This window comes from Lutra lutra, chromosome 9 (assembly GCF_902655055.1).
Source record: "Lutra lutra chromosome 9, mLutLut1.2, whole genome shotgun sequence".
NCBI lineage: Eukaryota > Metazoa > Chordata > Mammalia > Carnivora > Mustelidae > Lutra > Lutra lutra.
Genome location: NC_062286.1, coordinates 35,486,277 through 35,510,763, shown reverse-complemented (window position 1 = coordinate 35,510,763; position 24,487 = coordinate 35,486,277). Strand labels below are relative to the sequence as shown.

At 54.8% G+C, this 24,487-nt stretch overlaps 2 protein-coding genes across 2 annotated transcripts; both read right to left on the bottom strand.

The window, feature by feature from the left end:
* Positions 1 to 331: 331 nt before the first annotated feature.
* Positions 332 to 3,975, bottom strand: ADRA2B (adrenoceptor alpha 2B). Its single transcript, XM_047746833.1, has one exon. The coding sequence runs from the start codon at positions 3,515 to 3,517 to the stop codon at positions 2,192 to 2,194; it is 1,326 nt and encodes a 441-aa protein (XP_047602789.1). The 5' UTR covers positions 3,518 to 3,975; the 3' UTR covers positions 332 to 2,191.
* Positions 3,750 to 24,207, bottom strand: ASTL (astacin like metalloendopeptidase). The gene is made up of 13 exons (XM_047746938.1): positions 24,162 to 24,207; positions 23,425 to 23,550; positions 21,728 to 21,789; positions 20,395 to 20,485; positions 19,812 to 19,929; positions 18,853 to 19,034; positions 16,078 to 16,159; positions 15,832 to 15,986; positions 10,666 to 11,052; positions 6,343 to 6,423; positions 4,488 to 4,682; positions 4,165 to 4,289; positions 3,750 to 3,962 (listed from the first exon to the last, which is right to left on the bottom strand). Exons 1-13 carry the CDS (start codon positions 24,205 to 24,207, stop codon positions 3,750 to 3,752), a joined length of 1,863 nt encoding a protein of 620 aa, XP_047602894.1.
* Positions 24,208 to 24,487: the final 280 nt, after the last annotated feature.

Sequence of the window (24,487 nt, the reverse complement as noted above, 5' to 3'; positions counted from 1 at the left end):
CCAGCTGTCACAAATCCGCCAGACGCACCCTTTGCACATGCTGTTTCCTGCCCAAAACACCTTTCCTGTCTTGCTTCTTGGTATACTCTAGCTCTTCCCCCAAGGCCCCCTCCTCCTAGAAGTCCTCCTTCTCCCTTAGCCAGGCGGCCAGTCTCAGGCTTCTCTGGCCACTGTCGTCCCACTGGCTGGTAATGATAAGGGATGCTGAGTGGATAAAGCAGGCAAGCAGGTGGGCACAGACCCCGGGAGGGAACGCGTGCTTAGAGATACCCGAGTAGCTGAGAAATAATGATTACTCCTCCAAGCTTTGGGCAACAAGGACACAGCTCACTTATTACAAAATATCCTTTATTGATAAAATAGCTCAGACTTTAAAAAAACAACAATGACAACAAACACCTGCATATCACAACAAGGGGGGGAGCACAGGCGATCATAATAGCACAAGTCCCGTGGGACACACACAAGACCAGCCAGCAGATGTCACAAGTCAGCCACTCCCCCGGGGCCCAGCCTCCGCAGTCCGGCCCCAAAGCCAGGCCATGGCCTCACCCTGAGGTGAGGAAGGAGTCCTGAGACTGAGGAAGGACCTAGACAGCCCCTCTCCCCAGGAAGGACTCTCTTGGGTCCCCTCCATTCTCTCCTCCCCCAGAAAACTCTCTCGGTGCCTCTCCAGATCTGGCTAGGCCCATCAGAGTACCCACCGGGCCTGTGCTGCTCAGCCCCAGCCCCATGCTAGCTGCCCGCTGGTTTCACATCCAAGCCAGGCACTCCTTGGAGAATGGGAAACATCCTTCAAATGCTCCCCAGTGTTCTGGGCGCCAGGTCCCAGGAATGGGGTAACAACCAAGAGGAAGAGGCCCCTGGAGCCCCATCCATGGGATGGAGCAACGTGGCTGGGTCAGAGATGGCCAGCCGGCCCCCACCCCATCTGGAGGAGGGTCGCTTATACATCACAGGGACCCACTGGGAACTTGGAGACCTGCCTGGGTGCTCTGGTGGGAGGCTTCCGCAGGAGTCCCCAGCACCCCACCTGGGGGGGGGCTCGGTCACCCACCCCAGGCTCTCCTCCCAGACTGCTCCCATGGCATGGGTATTTTTAGCCCTCTTGGGAAAACAATTAGCCTGCTTGATGACAAAAGACTTTTCCCCAAATGGGGGGCCCAAGTCACTGAAAAGCCCCTTGGTGGTGTGGGTGAAAACGTCAAGAAGTTGTCACGCAGCATAATAACTAAACCCTTGCAGGTGTGAGAACATGTTCTCGAAAAATCCTTTGACTGAAATAGTGGTTCTCTCTACCATTCCCCACTTCCAGTTTGGGGTAAGAATTCACACACCCCAGGCACAGAATTAAAGTCTATACAGGAAGACAGGTGGTGGTAAACACAGAGGAAGGGGATTTTTATATCACCAAATAATCACATTTTCTGGTTCTCTAGTGTGTTCCCCCATGGCGCTCAAAGCTTTCTGCAAAGCCTTTCATCTCCCCGCAGCAAGTGGGCGGCAAGCCACCGGCGCCGGGTTTTTGTAGGAGGTGAATGCTAGTGATCAGGGATCTCCTGTTGAGGCAGAGGCCAGGCCCCCAGACCGCCCCACCAAGGCGAGGCATCCACCGCACACACCCACCTCCCAGAGGGGGAACGGGTGAAGAAAATGATTCCAGAAAAGGTTCTGGCCTTTAAAGGAGCTATGAATCCAGAAGTAGATGGAAAGGGGAGAAGGCCCAGAAGCAGTGCCAGACCATAACCCCCCCCCACCCAGCGCCTGACAGGGACCACAGACACCCAGCGTGGATCCCTCAATCCTGCCTCCCCCTCAGCGGCAGGTGCCTCTGGGAAAAGTGGCAGGCTGGCTTCCTGCTCTCTCCCCGGGGAGGATGCGAAACAAACACCACAAGCAAGTGACCAGCCAGGGAACACAGAGTCCTTGAAGAAGGAAAGCCCTCCCGTTGGCTTGCAGGGGTCTGGGGTACTGGGAGGGAAGGGCTCTAACCTGGCCTGGCTTTGGAGGCTTCAAATGGACCCCGGTGAGCACCCCTGCCCCTACCCCTCTCAGGGGGCTGCCAAGATGAGACCTGCTAGACCCAGGCAGGAACCAGAAAGCCCCAGGGAGGTGGCCACAATGAGGGCAAGAATCAGAGTGGCCCGGGTGCCACCTGGCACCAACCCCATGCGGGTGGCAGGCAGGTGGCTCACCATGCCGTCTGGGTCCATTGGCGGCAAAGGATCCTTCGGAAGGCACGGCGAAAGTCCTGGTTAAAGATAGTGTAGATGACGGGGTTCAGCGAGCTGTTACAGTAGCCAATCCAGAAGAAGAACTGGAAGAGGCCATGGGGCACCTTGCAGCGCTGCGGGCAGATGGCACCCAGACTGTAGCTGAAGAAGAAGGGGAACCAGCAGAGCACAAAAACGCCAATGACCACGGCCAGCACAAAGGTGAACCGTTTCTCCCGAGTCAGCTGTGCCCGCCGCCGCCACCACTGCCCACTCGCGGTGCCCACACCTCTGCCCAGGAGCACCTGGCCACGTAGGGTTGCCAGCACCCGGGAACCCTGTGGCTGCTGCAGGGGTGGGCTACAAGCTGATGCAGGAGAGGCTGGTAAGGCCTGAGGCTTGCCTTCCTCCTCCTCTTCCGCTTCCTCCTCTGGAGATGCCCCGCACACACCTTCCTTCTGACTCTGGCCCGAGTTGGGACGGGCTGACCAGGTGGGTGGCAAGGTAGGGGTCCCGGGATCTTCAGGGGTATCCCCCTCTTCCTTCTCCCCAGTAGGCTTAGAGTGCCCATTGGCCTCCCCAGAAGCCACCAGCGAGGCCAGGGTAGGCAGTTTGGTCGAAGTCCCCGTAGGGACTGAGCGTGGCTGCTTGGACTCACCTGCCCCGGGGCCCCCCTTGGCCCTGGGACCTCTGCGGTGGCTGCGTTTGGCAATCAGGTAGATGCGCAGGTAGACGAGGATCATGATGAGGCAGGGTGCGAAGAAGGACCCAATGCTGGAGGCCAGGATGTACCAGGCCTCCTGGTTAAGTTTGCACTGGGGGCGCCCGCGGGGCTGGGGCCCTTGATCGCCCTTGTAGATCAGCGGTGGCAGGGAGATGACGGCTGCGATGAGCCACACGGTGAGAATGATGCACTTGATACGGCGCGGGGTACGCTTGGAGTTGTATTCCAGCGCCCGGCTCACCGCCCAGTAGCGGTCCAGGCTGATGGCGCACAGGTGCACGATGGACGAGGTACAGAAGAGCACGTCCAGCGCCAAGTACACCTCGCACCACGTGCGCCGGAAGTACCAGTAGCCCAGCAGCTCGTTGGCCAGCGAGAAGGGGATGATGAGCGTGGCCACCAGGATGTCGGCAGCAGCCAGCGACACCAGGAACAGGTTCTGCGGGGCGCGGAGCGAGCGGCTCGTCAGCACAGCCAAGATGACCAGCGCGTTGCCGAAGATGGTGAAGAGTATGAGGAACGTGATGACCGCCGCGATGGCCGCGGTGGCCTGCACCGAGTAGGGCTCCTGGTGGTCCATGGCGGGGCGGGACGCGCGTCCAGAGGGGTCGCCGCTCGCCCAGCGCGTGCTCAGCGGGCGACAGCACTGTCCTACCCAGTTAGGCTAGATGGGAGGATCAACCCCCCTGGCGGCGCGGAAGGCGCTGGAGCCCCATGGCCAGGCCGAACGGGTGCCTAGAAGATCAAGGGATGCCTGGGGCCAGCCACCGCCCTCCTACATCCTCTTCCACCAGCACCCGGCGTCCCTGCCGTCACCCCCGGAGAAGTTTTCCAAGTTGTCCCGTTGCCGTCCCCGCCCCGCCCCGGGACCGGGGGAAAGTTGCGCCCTCCCGCTCTGAGGCTGCTGGACCTACGCTGGGACGCGGGGCCGGCGGGCCGGCCGGGGGGTCGCGCCACCGATGGTGGGAGGCGGCGCAGAGGCCGAGGCGCGGGTTCCGCTCGCTGGCTCTAGCCAGGAGCCGCGCCTGCAGGCAACCGGCCGCGGCAGGGGAATGGGAGGAGAGCGAGCGCGCTGGAGGAGGGAGGAGACTGGAGGCGGGAGCAGGAGGAGGGAGGGGAGGGGAGGGGAGGGGAGGGGAGGGGAGGGGAGGGGAGGGGAGGGGAGGGAGGCGGGGCGGGCGGGTGGACCCAGGATGGGTGGACGGTGCGCCTGGAGGGAGGACTCACCGGCCGCAGCCTCCCCGCGCCGCGGGCCTCCGCCCTGGCTATCCTACCCGTTTTCTTCCCGGCCTCTGAGCCACGGGAGGTCCGAGAGACCGTCATCTGGGGTCTTCGGGACTCCGGGAAGGATCCTTGCAAAAGTGGAAGGGCTGGTTCTCACGGCGGGGAGCTGGGACCGAGGCGGGACCTCTCGCCTGCAGACCCGGTCGGAGCACCGAGATCGAGGACCGTGGGCTCCGGCTGATCGCTCCTCCCGCCGCGCAGGAGCCCCAAGGAGAGGCTAGGTGGGTGTGTTGGGGCACCGCAGCGCACTGAACCACACCACCTACCCGGCGCTCGAGAAGGAAGCCGAGTGGAAGGAGTAGGAGGGAACGGGGAGACTGTCCGGAGCCCCTTCCCAAAGCGCTTTCTTGACCAGACTCCGTCGGGCCTGCAGAGCGCGTGGCCGGGTTGCGAGCGCCCCCTGCTGCCGCCCGCGTGTCGGTAGTCCTCGCCGTACTCTGCGGGCACGGAGGTTCCCAAGGCTGGTGGGGCGGGGGTGTGCTCAAAGATTTAGGACTTCAGCTGTCTGCCCCCACCCCAACCCCACCGCTGCCTCGGTTTCCTCCACTAAGGGCAAAGGGATAAGACGAAAACTGGCTTTGATTCCAATCTCAGCTTTTTAACACAGCTCAGAGAAAAAGTAGGTCTCAGGGGCAGCTAGGCAGGGAGGAGCATCGCTTTGACTATGTTGTCACACACACACACACCGCATTCCTGCGGACTCTCCCCACATAGTCACACCCCTCTTGGAGTGGCTGTAGAAGGAGCTGGGTAAGAAACTTCAGATGAATCACCCCACCCCATCCCATCCCCATGCCAGACTCCAAGAACCTAGGCTCTCCCTCTGGCACCCTAAGCCCTACTTACTCTCCCTGTGGCCACTGCCACCAGCACCAGCCTAGAGCCCCTGGTGTCATGCCCCAGGCCTTGTATTTATAGCCCATGTCTCTGCAGGACATCCTCTGTATAAATAAGCATCAAGACACCCCGAAAAGTAGGGCTCCTCGAACGGACCCGGACTTGAGATGGCGTGCGTGCTGGACCTTCCTGCCTCCCTGCTCCGTCTTCATGAGACCAGGTAATGACCTCACAGTGCCCACAATGTCTCACCCTTCCCCAGCCTCATACAGCAGGGGTGGAAGGGTTCCTTGAGCCAGGGCTGTCCCCGCCTCCCACCACCTTACTCAGTGCCTTTGTGAAGTCTGAGCGCCCACAGCCTGATGGTGGGAGAGGACAGCCCCTCCAGAGACAGGTTTTACAGCTGCACCCCCACCTGCTAGCTGGGCTGAGCCTGGGGTGGCCAGAGATGGAGGGGCCTCAGCAGCCTCCTCCCCGAGGCTGGACTGAGGGACCACTTTCTCACCATCTCCAACCACACTCACACTGGGGGGCCAGAGGGTATCTCCCCAGACACTGCAGTCAGCATCAGCCCTTTGTTTCCTGGCCCAAGTTTTCCTCGAAAGGCACCAGGATCCCGAAGGAGCTGTGGTCAGAGCTGCTCAGACTCTGTCCCCTGCCCCTTCCCTCCACTTGGGCCTTCCCCAAACAGGCAGCCAGCTCTGGATCCACCAAGTGTCAAGCCCTACCGGGCCCAAGCCCCAGTAGGGACAGCCAGGGACAGTCTACAGGCATCTGTGAGGCTCAGCCACAGCCCCAGGGTCTGTGTCACCTGCTGCCACCTCCCAGCCCCACCTCCCAGATGGGCAGTGGGCTCTTGGGGGCAGTGGAAGCCATTACATAAGTTGATTCCCACCCTTCTTTGCAGCTCTCTCTCCCATACACACCTTCTGGGGCTGCCTCCTGGCCCCAGCCCTGCATGAAACTGAGCCTCAGGCCATAGCTTCAGCTATCCCCAAACTAGAGCTGACCTTCCATTTTCGTTCCATTCCACCAGTGGTAGGAGCTGCCTCAGAGCAGCCCCAGCAGGGCACTGGCCTGCCATCCTGGCTGCACCAGCTTACCTAGTGGTCCCTGAACGTGCCCTGAGCTCCCACATCTCTGGTCCTTCCCAGGAGCTGGTTGCTACTTCTGTGCTTGGTGGCCCTCCCACTCTCCAAGGTCCGCTCACCTCTCACCCACCGCCCTTCCAGGGAGAAAGAGGTACCCTGCTTTCCAAGTTCTTTGACACCGTGTACACAGTACCACGGTCACAGCCAGAGAAGTAGAGAGGCTGGTGGATGACAGCACACATCCCTTCTCTGTCCCCAGTACTGGCCAAGGTCCCTGAATGAGAAGGGGGAGTGACAGCCTGGCCCCATTGGGGACATATATGAGCCTCTCTCCAGTAGTGCCCAAATGAAGGTATCCCCAGAGGATGCCCCTGGAAAGGGGTGGGGGGAGGTTACCTAGTACCATCTTTTCCAAAGACATGGGAACAGTTAGGGACACGGGGACACCTTAGCTGAAAGCCCTGGAGCCTCTTATCCAGGCCTGAGTGCCAAGACTGGCCCTGGATTCTCCTGTGCCAGGGTTCCATGGGACTGGGGCCCAACTGGGCTTCACACCCCGGCTCTCCCCAGAAGCCCCCACCTTTCAAATCCCTAGGGCCCTCTCCTCACACCACCCCATAGGCCCCAATCTCCCCACCTTCCCAGTCCCTTGATTCATGCCCTCCATGATGCAAGTCCGGAACCCTCTCCTCCAGTGCACCTCACCTGACAAAACCCCAACCCTGGGCGGACCTCAATCAGCCACCTGGCTTTGCTGGAGCAGCTGCTCCTTCTGGAGTGCAACACTCCCAGCATCGACTGGCCTCGCTTTAAGGGCGTGACCACACATCTCAGACTTCTCTAGGGTACTCACCTTCCACCCCCCCTCCCAGTATCAGTAGCCTGCTCATCCTTCTCCCCCGCACACCCTCCCCCACTCCAGGACGTGACTTTGCCTCCGACCTAGAAGATGAAGGCCCATAGGCAGGAAGTTCCCCAAACTCACTCACCCAAGCTCCAGCTCTGCTGGGAAGGCAAGACCTCTGCAAGGATCTCAAACCCTCTCCTGTCCTCCAGGACTCTGCTCCGGCAGTCACCCCCTCCAGCATCACGCCCCCTCCCCGAGAAGCCCTCTATGCCACCTGCCACCATCTTAAACCATTCTCTGTACAATCTCTACCCCCTCGCACCCTGCCTTCCACTGAATCTATTCCTGTTGGGTCATTCGTGACTCCTGACTCCACGCCAAGTGTGTCCTCCTAATTTTTCAGCAAGATTTTAGACCACAGAATGCTCCCTTCCCTGAGAACACGGCAGGCTCAAGGCCACCCCTTCCTTCTTGGCCTCCTTTTCTCCCCCAAACTCCCAATCACGGATTCTCACTGAGCGGGATTTTTTCCCCCACTTCTCCTCCAGGGACATTGGGCAATCTGGCACCTGGAGACAGTTTTGATGGTCACAACAGGAGGAAAGGGGTTGCTGCTAGAGTCTAGTGGATAGAGGCCAAAAATGCTGAACGTCTTACAAAGTAAAGGACAGCCCCTGCAACAAACAATTATGAGGCACAAAACACTAATAGTGCTGCCCTCAGGTAACAGCACCCCTGTTCAGTCCTGGGGTCCCTTGTCTTCTGGACCCAAACTCTTAGTAATTTCATCCAGCCCCATAGCTCCCACCTAGATGCTGAGGATGCCCTGAAGTCCATCTCCTGCCCTGAACTCCAGGCTCATTCAGCCCACACCCTCCCTCACCTCCCCTGAGGTCTGCACACCGTGCTGTATGTGGTACCCTCACCCCCTGCATCCCGTAAGCAAGTGTGATTGCCTTAACTGTCAAGGCATGTTCCAGAATCCCCCACTCCGCCCCCTTCCACAGCCCCATCGCTCTGGCTTGCACAACTATAATGCTTCCCCGCTGTTCTCCCTGCTTCTAATCTACTCTCCACCGAGCATCCAGGAAGGCTTTTAAAAGCTTCTATCTTATCACTCCCCTCCTTAGAATCCTCCAGCAGCTGCTCCCTGTTGCTCTTGGAATAAAATCATCCCTCTCTATCCCTGCCCTGCCAGCCTCCCCTGCCCCACCATACATCATCCCTCTACTCTGACCTTAACTCCCTCCTGCCTCAGGGCCTTTGCACTATTTCCTTGGATTGTTCAGAGCGTAGTCTCTATCATTCAGGTTCCAGTTGAAATGCCAACATCCTAAAGGAACACCCTCCTCCATCATTTATAAATCCCTGATGACTTCTTTTATCTATTTACTGTCCATCCTTTGTCCACCCCCAAATAAACTCCACAAGAATGGAAACCCTGCCATGCTCACCATGTTACTTCCAGTGCCCATAGCCGAGCCAGCCTGGCACCTAATTCAACAGAGTCTATCAAGTAAGTGAATAAATTGAGGAGTGAGGACATGTAGTTATGTGGCTGGGGATTAGGGAATAGGCCACGGAGCCCGGGATGGGTGGCTAGCTACCGGGTTCTGGTTAACAGCCCTTATCCCATCCATGGCATAATCCCCACACCAGGGCTTCAGGGGCTGAACCAAGGCTGGACCACGGGGGCAGGGTGGGGCTTGTGGAACAGGCCTGGGGAATGGGGTCTGTAGTGACAGGTGGCTTCAGGGTGGAAGGGTAAGGACAGCCCTGGTGATGACCCTGCTCACCCCAAAGAAGAGGGGGGAAAGCACTCTTCCCCTTGAGCCACCAAGCTCGGCCAACCCTATGGTCTAGAGAACCCAAATTCTGGAGAATCCAAAAGCCATGTCCTAATGGAGGCTAATGGCAGGCAGCATCTGAGAACTGGGAGGGCCTCCAGGGCACAAAGCTCCTCATGGCCCCTGACCTATCGTGGCCACCAAGAAAGCCCAGCTCAGAGCCTGGCTCTACCACTGAAAGAAACCCATAGATGGGTCTTTCTCTGATAAAGAGGGGCACTGTGTAGGCTCCCGATCTTCGCTTGGGAATCTCCCAGGGGAATGGCCACCCTGGTGGGAACAGGCCCAGGGGAATGGTCACCCTGATGGGAACAGGGCCGGAGCCACTCCTCGCTCCCTCTAGGCTCACTCAGCCCCTCTCCTCTCCTGCCCAGGAGCAAGCAGAGGGATCACGTGTTCCCCAACCCATGATCTTTCCCTGAGGCTAATACCTGAGACCAGACCTCTGCTCAGTCTGAGGAAATCCCAGACTCAAGACAGAAACCCAAGATGGACTGAGGGCAGAGGCTCCAGCCACCCCGGAGCATAGCCTCACGTCCCCAGACTGGCCCACGAGGCGGGCAAAGGCCAAGCTCTTCCCCAGCACTGAAACACCACAAGCCTCAGCCCTGCTCCCTCAGCCCGGCCCTCTGCTGCCGTGAATCCCTCTTCCCACCCCAATCCAGGAAGTGGGTATAAGGCCCTGAAATCCCCTCCCAGATCAGTCAGCAGGGTTAAATGTACTCATACACAGCTCAGCACCCAGTTCCTGGAGCAAATACCCAATTTTTATTTCTGCCTTCCCGCAGAATGTCTGAGGCGCTTGGCCCCACAGGGCCGGGACACGGGCTCCTACTTCCCCCCCCGCCCTCCAAGCAAGGCTTCCACAGGCTTCCAACAGGGAACCAGAATAGTGCCTCTCCAGGATTAAGGGGCTCCTGGCCTGTAAGCACCCCAGACTTTCTTCACTCCTGGAATAGCCTTCACCCAGCAACAGGAGGTAAGGACAGGATTTTGCTGAAGAAGGAAAACAGGTTGACACCACACACACACACCCCACCCCAGTCCCTTCCCAGCCGCCAGAGACTTCCCAACTTGACTCTGTGACCAAGTCCCTGGCTGGTGGAGGGAGTGGGCTCATGGGAACAGCAAAGCAGGGTGGAGAGGAGGTTTGAGTCCTAGGTTCAGGGCCTCCCATTCTCGCTGAGCTCCCCGACTGTGCAGTGCTGGAGGCCTCCACCCCTACCTCCTTACCCCCTGGGATAACATTCCAGTCACTGGAGCCTCCCTGCACTGCAGGGGAACAAGCTGAAATCCCCTGGGGGGTGGAGCTGGAGGCTACAGATTCCGAGCACTCAAACACCAAGGATGTGAGGCCAGTCCCAGGGTCCCAGCCACAGGCTCCCCGAGTCCTGGACTGAAAGAGAGGGGCAGAACCTGAGCATGCTGGGGGAGCTGAAACTCACCTACAGGAGGACTCCCAGGGTTGTGGAGCCCTGGAGAATATCCTCTCCCCTTCCCAGCAGCCTCCAGGGCTAGGGCAGAAGCTGAGAGCAAAGCAGAGCCAGGCATCTCTTGACAGGCCTATCTTCCCCCGATAGACCTAGAAGTCCCCTTTGTCCCCAGGAGCCCTCAGGAGAACACATGGGGAAGGAAGGGGCAGAGGGAGAGTCCTAGGCCTCAGACAGGGTAGCTAGATTGGGGCTGGAAGATCAGGCACTGCCCGGAAAGGCCAGGGGTTACACAACCCTGTTCTTCTAGACAGAAGTTGCCCTTCCCCGTTGGGGACAGAAGCCACAGGCTTGACCTCTGGGCATCCCCCTGAAAGGACTTTCAGGTACACCTGCTTCTGGCAGATCTGGGTTCCCCAAAGCATCCTGGATAGGCACTAGCTGGCCTGCTTCTGGAGATGTAGTTGGGGGTACAGAGGGGGTTTGGGCCATTTGGGACCTCTCTAGAACACCAGGAACACCTGCTCCAGGCCTGAAGTTCAGGGAGGAAGCCGGGGTCTGGGGCAGCCTTGCAGAGGCCCCCATAGCGACCTTCCTCTGTGCAGGGAGCTCCCAGCTATGTGAGCTCTCTCGGGGCTCTGCAGCAACATGTCGGACTCCTGCCTTGGGGCCACTGGCGTTGGGGTTCCCAGATTCTGCCAACAATGCCTTCAGAAGCCGCTGCAGGGATGGTCTAGGGGCAGGAGTAGGGCTCCTACCATCGCTGTGGGGCTGGAATCCTGCAGCAGGAAAGACAGGAGGTTATGTCCCAGAATCGCAGAAGGAAAAGGTACCACCCCACTGTAGAGCCCCAGAGCCATCAGCCAGCCTCCTTGTTCACAGCTTACTGGAGACAGCCTCCACACCCCACTCAACACCTTCAAGACCCATGTTCTCAGCTCCCGCTGAAAGACAAGGACCACAGAACCATCCTGTTCCCTCCCCTCTTGGTCTCATTAGTCTCCACGAGCAAGTCAGGCCACCAGGGTCCTCTATGATCTCCCGCCTGTACCCTAGGCTGCTGACAGTCAAAGCACTGGAGAGCCAAGGGCTGACGGCACCGAGGGCACTGTCCCCCCACCTCCTGGGCCCTCTGTACTGAGCGACCCCCTGCCTCTCCCCCCAACTTTGAGGTCTTCTGCAAAATTCCTCCTGCACTTGTAACTACCTCCATCACGGTTGGGCACATGCACTCAGCAGGACGGGGCTGCCTTGCTCTTCATGGCCACTCCTGGACCATGGTCCCAGAGTTTTAGACAATTCTTCAACTTAAGCCCAAGTTCTAGCTGACCAGACCCCTTCACCCCACCTTGGTGCTGCCTCTCGCCCCTGTCGCACCTGCCCATGCATAGAAGGCTTCACAAGGAGCCCAACCTTCCATCAACAGACACTCACTGTGTCAGGGCTGATCTGCTTCAAACACCAAGTCTTACCCCTCCTGGTCCCAGCTCACTCCCCCACACCTGGGCAGTGCCAGAGACCACCACAGCAGCCATCTCCGTTCCCGGCCGCCCATTCCTGTACTTCTAAGCTCTCTTGTTTAAGTATCACAACTCCTGCTCAACTCCCACTCTGCCACCTCCTCGCTTCCAGACCATTCTCCACACCTGCCTTGGGCTCCACAGCCTTCACTGCAAGGACTCCTCAAGCACCTTGCCCATAAAATCCCAGTCCTGGAGAACCAAGTTGCCAACCAACACTGTGCCTCCCCCTGGCCGCCAGCTGCCCCGGCACCGCCGGCCACGCTATGGGGTAGCTCTAGCTGGGTTCTTCTCCTGCCAACTAGACCGCAGCATCACGCCTTTCCCTTCACATCCATCGCCTTCTCCCCAACCTCTAGGCCAGTGACCTCATGTCATGCTTTGTGACTAAAACCCTCAGAAGCCCATACATCAGCATATTAAGATCTACATGCAAGGTTAGGTCCGCTCCGGTCTCCCTTCTCATTAGGTCCAAGGAATCTCGGACATGTTCTCGGAGACCCAACCAGCAAGGGCAGCTCCTACCCAAATGTTCTAGATATTATTCCCTCTGCCCTGTGCATTTTTTTCCCTTCTCCATTGGATCATCATTTCAGCATCCAAACATGCTCGAATATCTACCATCATGATAAACCTGCTTTCCTCATAGTAGTCCAAACTCTAGAATACCCTCCAAGCTCTTGCCACATCATCTATTTTTTTTAAGATTTTATTTATTTGACAGAGAGAGATCACAAGCAGGCATAGAGGCAGGCAGAGAGAGAGAGAGGAAGCAGGTTCCCTGCTGGGCAGAGATCCTGATGCGGGGCTTGATCCCAGAACCCTGGGATCATGACCTGAGCCGAAGGCAGAGGCTTTAACCCTCTGAGTCACCCAGGTGCCCCACATCATCTATTTTTTAACCAAAAAAAAAAATTTTTTTTTAATTAAAAAAATAAAGGTATGTAGTATGTGATGTGATGTATGGGAAAGAATAGCATAAGAAACGGTACTAGAACTGGATACGCACATGCAAAAGACTTAGGATTAAATCTTCAGGACCTTGGGTTAGGCAAAGCCTACTTAGATAGGACACCAAAAGCACAGTTAAAGGATAGAGAAGTTAGACCCCCATCAAGATTAAAAACGTTTGTATTCAAAGGACACCATCAACCTGTAGAATGCGAGAAAATATTTCCAAATGACAAGTCTGGTAAGGGACATGTATCTAGAATACAAATTGCTGCTTACAACTCAGCAATAGAAAGACAACCCCAGTGAAAAGGGGGTAAAAGGATTTAAACACATAGGCTCTCGAAGAGCATATGTAGATGACCAAGAAGCATATGAAGAGATCATTAGGGAAACGCAAATCAAAACAATGAGATGCCACTTCATACCCACTTAGTTAGGATGGATGTAGTCTGAAGAATAGAAAATAGCATGTGTTGGCAAGGACCTGGGAAAATATGAACCATCACACACTGCTCATGGGGGTGAAAAATGGTACAGCCAACTTGGAGAAACATAGCACTTAAATCTGGAGTTACCACAGGACCCAATAATCTATCCCTAAGTGTATATCCAAAGGAAGACACCTGTTCACATAAAATCTGATACAAACATCTGTAGTAGCATTAATCATAATAGCTCAAAAGTAGAAATAACCCAAATATCTTTTTCAACTGATGAACGAACAAAATGTCATGTCCATACAATGGAGTGTCATTTGACAATAAAAGAATGAAGGACTCCTACATGATACCATATGGATGAGCCCTGAGAACATTATGCTAAGTAAAAGAAGCCAATCAAAAAGATCCTCTACTGCAGGATTCCATTTACATGAAGTTTCCAGAATAGGCAAACCTAGAGAGACAGAACGTAGATGGGCAGTTTCCTAGAGCTGGGATTAGGGACGCTCACACACACGTGAGTGAGGGAGGCTGAAGGGCTCCTATTTACTTCTCATTTGGTTTCCTTTGGTTTCCTTTGTGAGGTGCTTGTTCGGTCTCTTCCTGTTTTTCTCCTTCGTACTTCCAGCTTTTTCTTATCATGTATGTTATATTAACTATATAATATATTATGTATTTGGGATACAATTATGTGTTACAAAAGTCCTCTTCTGACTTGTAACATTGTCTTTTGATTAGCAGTTTTACTAGAATAACTACATAGGAGATCTTAGTGTAGTTGGATTCATGAATCTTTCCAGTTTTATGGGTTCCTTTGTGTCTTAAAGAAATCCTTACCTATCCCAAGGTCATGAAGGTTTTTACTAATTTTTTCCCCCTAAAGTTTATTCTATTTATATGTAAGTCTTGTATATCTGAGAGGAATTCGTGCATGAGTTGGGAATTTTTTTAACGTATAACTAATCCTCTGAGAGCCACTCAGTGACTAGTCTATTTTTTCCCCTAATGATCGGCAGCGCCCCTTCATCAAGGCTCCACTTCTGAGTAGAAGTCCTTTATGGACTCTCCGTTCTGTTTCAATGGAGAATGTTCTATCCTAGACACATTTTATGTACAAACATTTCCTGTATGTATTTTATATGGATACATTTGTACAAATATTTTTTAAACTATATATCTTGCTATCTGGTAGGGCAAGTCCCTCCACTTCGTTTTTCTTCAAGAGTATCGTTGCTATTTGCCTTTTGTGTTCTAATTTAAGATTTTATTTACTAGTCAGAGAGAGATGGCCCAAGCAGGAGGAGTGGCAGGCAGAGGAAGAAGCAGGCTCCCTGCGGAACAAGGAGCCCAACGTGGGACTCAGTCCCAAGACTCTGGGATCATGCTCTGAGCATGAAGGCAGATGCTTAACCGAGTGAGCCCCCTAGGCATCCTGCCTCTTGTGTTTTCATGTAAGTTTTAGAATCACCTGGTCAAGATTGCCAAAAAGCTTCTTGGGATTTTCAGTAGGAACTGACAGACTCTAAAGATCAGAATTGACATTTTTACATTGTCTTCTTATTAATGCACAGGATACATATCTCTTAGGTATTTAAGAATCTTTCATGATTTTAATGAAGGTTCATTTTCCATAGAACTTTTTATAGAACTTCTGTCAGATTAATCCTTGGGACCTTATTGCTATTATAATGGTTTTTTTATTATGTTTTCCAACTATTGATGTAATCATATAGAAGTTTCTATATAACTGTCTTTTAAAATTCTTATTGCTGGGGCACTTAGGTGGTTCAATTAAGCAGCTCATTCTTGGTTTTGGCTCAGGTCATGATCTCAGGGTCATGGTGTCAAGCCTCACACCAGACTTAGGGGAAGCCTGCCTGAGATTCTCGCTCTCTCTCCTCTTCTCCCTCTGACCCTCCTCCCCAAAATAAGTCTTTACAGAATAAGAAAATTCCTATTGTTTCCAATAGTTTGTTAATAGGTGTTGTTGCTTTCAATATAGATAATCGTCCTCTATGAGCAGTGACAGTTTTTGCCTCCTTCCTAATCTTCAGACTTCTCATTATTTCTCTTGCTGTACTGCAATGGCTAAGATCTTCACTACAGCATCAAACAGACGGGACAATAGTGAAAAAACTTGTTTTGGTCCTGATTTTAGCACTTTTACATTAAACATGATTTTTGCTTTGGATTTTTGATAGATACCCATGTTAAGGTTGAGAAAGTGACCTCTAGGGACATCTGGGGTGGCTCAGTCATTAAGCCTCTGCCTTTGGCTCAGGTCATGATCCCAGGGTCCTGGGATCGAGCCCCGAATCTGGCTCCCTGCTCTGAGGGAAGCCTGCTTCTCCCTCTCACACTCCCCCTGCTTATGTTCCCTCTTTTGCGGTCCCTCTGTCAGGTAAATGATAAAGTCTTAAAAAAAAAAAAAAAAAAAGCAACTTCTATTTCTATTCGCTAGGAGTTTTTAATCATAAGTAAGAATTTTCAAATGCCTTCTCTACATCTCTTGTAGGGAACCCCTGACAATTTCACCTTGCTCACCTCTGCAACCTCAGTCCTACCACTTCACCCTCATGGACGCCACCCTCCACACAGGAACCTGCTCCAGATTCCTCAGATCACCCTGCCCCTTGTCACTCACCTCCACCACTGGGGCCTTGGCCACTCGGGTTGCAGTCATAAAGCCTGAGGACCCGTGTGATGTCCGAGGTGCTCAGATTCCATCGCTGGCCAATTTGGACACTGGGAGCCCTGAGGGGTGTGATGGTGGGCAGCCCCCGCCGGCTGAAGGCAAACCTGAAACCCAGCAGGTGGGGAACTGAGTCCAGAGCACAGTGGGGGCTAGCAGGGCAGTGAAGGAAAGAAGGAAAGGAAAGGGGGTCCTCACCTCCCATAGTGCAGCACTGATGAGTAGTCATAGGGCACCAACATGTTGCTGCTCTGAGACTTGATGAAGTTGATTTCAAAGCCTGGGGGACAGGGGTGGAGAACAACCACAAAACTTGGTGATGGGGGGTGGGGAAGAGGGTGGGGGAGGGAGGGGTTAGGTGTTAGGGACCTTCCAGGAACTTGTAACCTATGTGAGCTAAGGGATCTGAAACCATACCCAGATGTGCTCCCCACCCAGTACCAGTCCCTGGTCCCCACTTCCTTGGTGCCTTCATTGCCTACTCCTCCCCTCCCCAGGAGGGGTCCAGACCCGCACTAGCTGATGTGGAAGCACAGGGACCTCATGACTTCCTAAAGAGTGTCCTCCACTTCCTGCCCCACTCAAGCTCACCCAGATGCAATGGTCTTTGTAGAACCTACACTTTCCATGGAGTCTCACACTACTGTGTGTCTTCAAAACACACACACACACACACACACACACACACACACACACACACAAAGAGTACTTACCCTTCAACCAGCTCTGGAGACCCACCAGCCCATCACCTGCACTTGAACTCCCACTCCCCAGCAGTAAGCCACCTTGTTCTTTCTGCCCTGGGCCGGCACACCCACCCCCCAGGTTTGAGTCCAGCACTTCCCCACTGGCCGGAGCACTCACTTTTTCCCTGTCACTGCCATACTTGCCTCTAGAGAGTTCTTCACCCTTCCCTTTAAAAATCCTTAAGATATTAAACAGTTTTGAATAGGTAATATATTCATCTGGTTCAAAAGGCAAAAGATATTGAGATCTATAATAAGCCTCCCACTCCATTCTCTTTCTGAGTTCCTGTCTCCCCACCCCAGTTCATTACTGTCATTAGTTTGTATATCTTAGCAGTTTGTTCTGTACAGAATATAAATGTATTCCCATTTTTCTTCATTCTTAATAAGTGGGGAAAATTGCTTAAGAAAACCACTCGAGGAGCGCCTGGGTGGTTCAGTGGGTTAAGCCTCTGCCTTTGGCTCAGGTCATGATCTCAGGGTCCTGGGATTGAGCCCCACATCGGGCTCTCTGCTCAGCAGGGAGCCTGCTTCTCCCTCTCTCTCTGCCTGCCTCTCTGCCTACTTGTGATCTCTCTGTAAAATAAATTTTAAAATCTTAAAAAAAAAAGAAAGAAAGAAAGAAAACCACGAGTTTGAGGGCTCTTGGTTTTCTAATTCATTAGTTTCGGTCTTTAACTTAATTCCCTCCTGCTTTACTTTTTCTTAACTTGGATTGAAATGCTTAATTTTTTTCTATTTTTACTGATAGAAGTATTTAAGTCTACATATTTTCCCTGAGCATTGATTTAGCTGAGAACCATCAGCTCTACTGTGCTGGGGTTTGTTTTTGTTTTTTTGAGAATTCCTGCAATTCTTTAAGCCTGGAGCTAAAAGAAAGTTATTGTTGTTTTTTAGACTAATTTGTAAGTAGAAGAGATTTTTAGTTTTATTATTTTATATCATGATCAAAACATTTGAATTAATTCTTTCAGATTTGAAGTTTTTCTATCCTATGGTAAGTTTTCTCAAGTATCCCATGAGCACTAGGAAGGAGTAAAGTCTATTTGCAGGGTTTAATCACTGTTATCCCCTTCCTTAGGCTAATCTCAGATCTCGAACTCCATCCCTTGTCTCATTGTAAGGTGCTACCTAAGTCCCTCCCACATGGCACCCTTTCTTGGGGGTTCCATGCATGTTGGTCTCTTGAGTACCCTCCCCCGCCCATTTCACCTAGTTCACCTCACAACAGCAGAGGAGGCACTCCCACCAGAACCTCTCTGCCTACAGGAAGCCTTCCAACCCTTCCCCTTACCCCACATTCCCCCAGACCAAATTCCTGATCACATAGTTCCTCTACTTTCCTCCCTCATGAAGCAATGGCCCCTACTCCTACCTCCTGACTCAGCCTGCTCCCCACCCCCAGATACCCAGCACACAGCACCTGCTCACTGGTATGCAACACAGTGGCCCACTCCCCAGACCAGCCCTGGCTCTGCCGCTGCCACCTTTTGGGACACGGTCTCCCCGGGCTTCCTCTGTCCCCCATGCCCATTGGTGCCCAGCTCACAAGGACTGAGCCCCTGCAGGGCTGTCCTCAGCCTCCTGCATCAGACACTTGGCACACACAGCCCACTACTTCCAGGGAACACAGCCCCTGCCCCAAGCCCACCCAGCAGTGTCTGGTGAAGGAAGGACTGAACAAGGGTCAGAGGATACCACCAACTCCATTCTCAGGTGCCTGGCTATGACCAGGAGATTTAAAAAAAAAAAAAAAAAAAAAAAAGAGAGAGAGAGAGAGAGAGAGACACAAAGCAAATAGTGATGCTCTATCTCAGTCAGGGCTGTGGGTGGGCAGATGGAAGGCTTATAGCCCAGGGCAGTAGTATCTGGACCACCTCCAGGTTTCAAAGCCAAGTAGGAACCCTTCCTTCCCCATGGCAGACAGGCAGATGGTGGGGAAGATGGATAATTTTTTTTTTTTAAGATTTTATTTGAGAGACAGTGAGAGAGCATGAAAGGGGAGAAGGTCAGAGGGAACAGACTCCCCATGGAGCAGGTATCCCGATGCAGGACCCGATCCCAGGACTCTGGGATCATGACCTGAGCTGAAGGCAGTCGCCTAACCAACTGAGCCACCCAGGTGCCCTGGATAACCTCTTCTAAAGTGACAGGCAGCTCAGGCCCTGGCCCATGCTCTCACTCCAAGATCCCCGGTCCAGCCTGTGCTATGCATGACTTGGCTTACCTGGGAGGATCTCATTCCAATCGATACGAATATAGTGGTCCCGATCAGCCCGTGAGTGCTCATGCCAGAAGCCCAGCACATGCATGAGCTCATGCAGGACAATGCCTGGGCCTTTCTGGAGACAGGTGGGTGCTAGGGACACCACCTGCATCCCTCCACTGCGTCCCACGCTGGAGAAACACCTGCAGGGCCAGAAGAGCGCACAGAGTAGACACCAGCCTAGAGATCCAGAGCAGACCCAGGCCCCCTTGCCCTCCCCCACAACATCCTGAGATGAATGAGCACCAACAGGTAGCCCCCATCCTAGATTCTAGTCCCAGGCCTGAAGTTCCCAAGTCCCTTCACTGCCTGGCCATCTGTGAAATGGGTACACTGAATTCCCATTCCCAGCCTGGGGTACAAGGAGGATGGAGGGATGGAAAGGAACATCGATAACAGAAACAGCTCGCTGAGAGCACGTCCCCATGCAGGGGTCCCTAACTCAATACTTTCACGTATGATCTTTGATCCCTAACAAGCTAGAAGTGGGTACTGCCGTCATCCCTATTTCAGAGAAGGCTGGAGAGCCAGGAGTTGAGGCGGCTGGCTCCTACACGGTAGAACCCAGATCAGAGGCCAGGTGGGTCCCACAGAAGCCAAACCCCCTCCCCAGACCATGAAGCCTCTTCACAGGAAGGTTTTGTGAGGAGGGTCAAGCATCCCCTTCTCGTCCTTCTCCACCTTCTGCCCTAAGTATCTGTAGGTCCAGCTCCCACCCGGCAGACCACTCAGTGGGCAGGATGGCTCTGAACCTGGGAAGACTGGCCCAGAGACAGGCTTTAGATGATGGCTTGGGCGAATCTCTGCTGAACGCCAAAGAACTCAGAGGAAACCCACACACACGGTGCCCACACACGCATGCACATGCACACACACACGCACGCTTGTGCACGAGTGCACACATGCCCCTGAGCACGTACCCAGACATGGGGATGATGGAAATGAAGTCTCTCTGGCCCCGGTAGGCAACAAACCGGATGCACGTGAACCGCTCAAACTCCGCAAATGCCCTCAGGAGGACCTCACGGCTGGCTTTATCTGGGGGAGGCAACACCGCAGCTGAGCCTCCAGCTGAGACCCCCGGGAGCCCTTGTGACCCCTGGCAGGTCCACGTGCAGGATGGGAATGGAGCCTCCAAGCAGATTTCCAAAATGGAAATGTCAGGAAAGGGCAGCCTGAGTGTCGAGGGAGGAGGTGGGAGGGGGAAGCTGGGTCCCAGACAGGCCCTGGCTGTGCAGCCTTGGGTAGGTCCCTGTCCCCTGGGCCGTGTGGCCTTGTGATGGGGGTACAGAGGACTGTGTTCCATCAGCTCTTCTGGGCTCTCAGCCCTCCCAGCTCCGGAGACGCTCAGGAATAAAGGCTTCTTAGGGAAGGGCTCTTTGGTAATGGCAGCAAGTAGAGGCAGAGGGAAGAACCCCAGAGGAGCCCAGGCTACACAGGGGAGTAAGAGTCTAGAACAGGAAGGCCCACAGCTCTCAGGACCGCACGCACACACTCACTCACCATACTTGCTGGAGAGCAGGAAGGGGACCTCCACAACACCCCCGTTCTTAGGCCACTTGTTGCTGCTCGCTGAGAACACCTGGAAGGGACTCTGAAGAGAGAGGGCAGTTCAGGGAGCCCTGGGGACATGGGCCAGCCAAACTTCTTGGCCCCAGAGGTGCTGTGTCTCAGGCACCAAAGGACCCAAAAGACCCGAGAAGCAGGATGCAGGTATAGGAGCGGGGGGGACAGAGGGGTGGGACATCCGGGGGCCTGCTAGATGAACAATACACAACGCGAGCCTTTGTTCTACAGAAGGGATCTGAATCTTATTCCATCAAGCATAAGGACAAAACCCAATACTTGTTCCTGAAGAGGCTGACTGGGAGTGCCAGTTCCCCAGGGTGCCCACGTTCAGAAAGGCTCAGAGCTCCAGCAGCAGCCCCGTCCTTCCTGAAACCCCGCCGTCAGCCAAGCATCCCTGAACTTCCAGGGAAAGAGGAGGCAGGTCCTTCTCAGGCTGATGGGCTTAGCAACTCCTTTTCCATCCTTCTGCCACCCAGAACCCTGTGAGGCGTGGGCTTCATGGCACCCTGGCCGGTCCTGCCCCATGGTCTACCACAGATTTTTACTGGATTCTGCTCTTCCTCCCTGTCCTCACTGGGTGACTGGGGACAGGCTCCTTGCCCCACCCACCAGCTCCAGGCTTTGGTTCTGCAACCCAGCCTCACTTTGGGCTAACAGTGGGCAGCCTCCAGCCAACAAAACGAACTTGCTTTCACCAGGTCACTGTCCTGTTCAGGAGGATACCTCTCCCCCCGAGTCACTTAGAAGATGGCCCTGTTCTCCTAGACACCAAGCATTCTCATCTCCCCCCCGCAAGTCACCCCAATTCCTTCTCAGCCTTCTCCCTTTCTAACTCCACCCCTCCTGAGAGGGGGATCCCAGACCATGGCTACCACCTCTGGGGTTCCCCACCACCACCTCCTACAGCCCCACCAGGCCCTCTGCCAGTCTGTGCTCATCCCTTCCTTCATTCCAGTACTTTCTGAGCACCTGCCCTGGATAGAATACCAAGCTGGATACTGAGGGCTCAAACCCCCTCCTTCGGGAAGCCCTCCCAGGCTGACTGCTGTTAGCACTATAGAGGTTACCCTCCCTCCCATTCAGTCTGGCTGATTCCTACTAGAACATTCCCTGTGACTTTAGCAAGAAGGGATATCTATCACACTATGAGCAACAGAGATGACTCCCTCACGTATCACGCCCGCATGACATCAGAGACTGGGCTCAAAGGCTTCTAACGCTCTCTGGGAAGGAATTCACACCCGTGTGTGTACATGCTCACACTCACTGGCCGAAGGATATCCCCCTCCAGGAGGAAGCTGCTCTCAGGGGATTCCTCTGGGATGAGCCCTGGGAAGAAGGGAGGGATGTGGGTGAGTTCATGCCCCTCCCAGAAACCAGACTTTAGGGACAGGCCCAGCAGCAACCCCAGAGTCTGGCCTTTCTGACTGGAGAAAGTCTTCAGTCTACAAACATGCATGAAGCTTCTTTGCCCCATCCCATCTCTCCCTTGTTAAAACACAGTCCAGAGCTCCCCCAACCCATGCAAATCCAGTTCCAACCCCTCCCTCTATGTTTGAGTCTCTCTGCTAATCAGGAGCAGTCTTTTCTTCAGCTGTCCCCTACATCCTCCCCCTCTCCAGCTCAGGCCACCCTCTGGGAGCACGCCCTGGGTCTCCTGTCCTTCCTCATCCACCATCTAATTCCTACCCATCTGTGGGATATCCAGGGCCCTCGCAGTGACAAGTGACCAATTCCAGCTCGCACCAACACAGATGGAAGGCGTCGGGCGCCCGTGAGTCTGGCTCTCTGGCTCGCTCCCTCCCCATGTCAGCCTGTCTCTGCTTCTCTCTCCGGTCACAGCTGGCAGCCCTTCTCCCCTTACTAAAAGGTCAGTCCTGGAAGAGGCTCTGGCCCCGGAGTGCATTAGGCTGGGTTCCCTAGACACAGAGCCTGAGCTAACGAGGTACCTGCAAGTAATTTATGGGGCGGGGGGTGCCAAGGAAGACCCAGACTCTGCTGGAATACAGCCTCAGCCTCATCCCATAGGAGCTCAGGACCACAAAAGGCACCACACGCTTGTCCCCATGGCCCTTATGAGCCACTGTGGGCCACCCTGGGCAGGAGAGGGAGTAGCTTCCCAGGCATCCCTGGCCAAGGGCCTTCAGCTGTGAGGCCTTAGCAGCCCACATTCCCGGCAGCTGGGGATGGCACGTGCTTCCCAGTAAAGCGCATCTCAGGTAGCCGTTGGGCCTCCAGCAGCCCTGGCTGAGAGTGTCCTCTGTGGTGGCTGACAAAAGGAAATCAATGCCGGGGAAGCCCCAGATTGGTTCTAGCTGCCTCCAGACCAGTCACAGTCACTAAAAGGTGGCACGCTACCCTGCTCCTGCCCGGCCGTGCTGGGGCTCCAGGTCACCTCACAGAGAAAGAGGAGCCGGACCACAGGGTCATCGGAAGATTTTCATCCCTCCAGACAAAGTTCCCCCAACGCTTCAGCTCCAACCTCCAGACTCCAGTCTGTCCCCCCCCCCCCCAAAGCAGCTTCATCCCAGATTATCCATGTTCTTTCTTCAGCGGAGATCCCCAGACAGGGAGGCAGGAGGCCTCCTGCGGCTTTGGCTTGGCCCACCCCACCCCACCCCACCCCCAGCTCACACCTGCGGACAATCCTGCCCCAGATGGCGGACATCTCAGACCCCCACTAATGACTTCACTCAACACCAGATGGAGTACCCCAAAGACCCATACTTTTCTCAGACCGTTTTTTTAAAACCCAGGCTTTTCTCTCTTCTTAACAGTCCAGTAGAGAAGATACAGAAACAGACTTTTTAAAAAGCTGCCCACAGAACAAGAAAAGGTTCCTCCTCTAGAACCCAGTGAATGGGCACCTTTCCAGCTTGTTCTGGCTGTGTGTTCAGCACAGTCCTTACCACACCACATCGACTCAGAGCCCCTCCACCCCACAAGACGACCCGGTGCCCTCACCTTGGTTAATCGCAGGGATGTCCTTGTCCTGGGACACCTGGGTCTCCTCAGGGTTGAGGCCCTCTGAGAAGCTGGTTCCACAGGCTTCTGGGGAAGTGCAGGCAGAGGGTGCTCCTAGGATCAAACCTGCGGACAGGTGCGGACCCATGATGCCCAAGGTGCCCGCACTGGTGAGAGAGGACAATAGGATGTGGGGAAGGGGGATGTCAGACAGCCAGAGCCAGACTCTTCCCAAAGGCAGGCCTCCAGAAAGTAGTCTTCAGTCTCTAGACAACTTTGAGGAAGGAGCTCCCTTAAGGGGACCAACACTGGGCTCCAAAAGGCAGCCCCCGGCTCTGAGTATCTGTGCGTAGGAGCAGAAGAGAGGCGGAGACAGACCTCAGATGCCCACAGTGACAGCAGTATGGGCTAGCCTGAACCCTGCCCCCTGCCTCCCTTCTCAGCCCAGACCTCTGGAAAAATGGACTCAGACTGGGCCAGCCTGGCACAAGCAAAACAGGGACCTCTGGAGTGCCACACCTGCTCCCTCCTGCCAGGCAGGCCCTCTGCATTCAGGATCTTCAGGAGGCCTCCCCTGGCACCCCTAGGAACGGACTTCTGGGAACGTCCCTGGAGCTATTCAGACCCCTTCGGATCCCTCCCTCGGATTCCTGTCCAGCCACACCCTTCCCTCCTCTACCGGAGCTTTGTGGCTGGAACCAAAACTCCAGAAGAGAAGGGCGGGGCAGCACTCTTACCTGGCAAAGAGAGCAGACCCAGCACCCATGGCCAGAGGCCGCCCATGTTCACGCAGTCTGGGGTGGGCCCCACCAGCCCCGCAGCAAGCTGAAGCCTAGACACCCGGAAAGACAAGCCCGCTTTGCCGCCAGCCCCTGCCCCCACCTACCCCTTAAATAGCAGCCCCTCCTCAACCAACCCCACCTGCAGCCCAGCTCCATCAACCCCACCTGCAGCCCAGCTCCATCAACCCCACCTGCAGCCCTTTACCGCTCCTACCTGCGTTCCCCACCCCCACCCCCAGCCCACCCCCACCCCCAGCCCACCCCCAGCCCAGGCCCGAGCT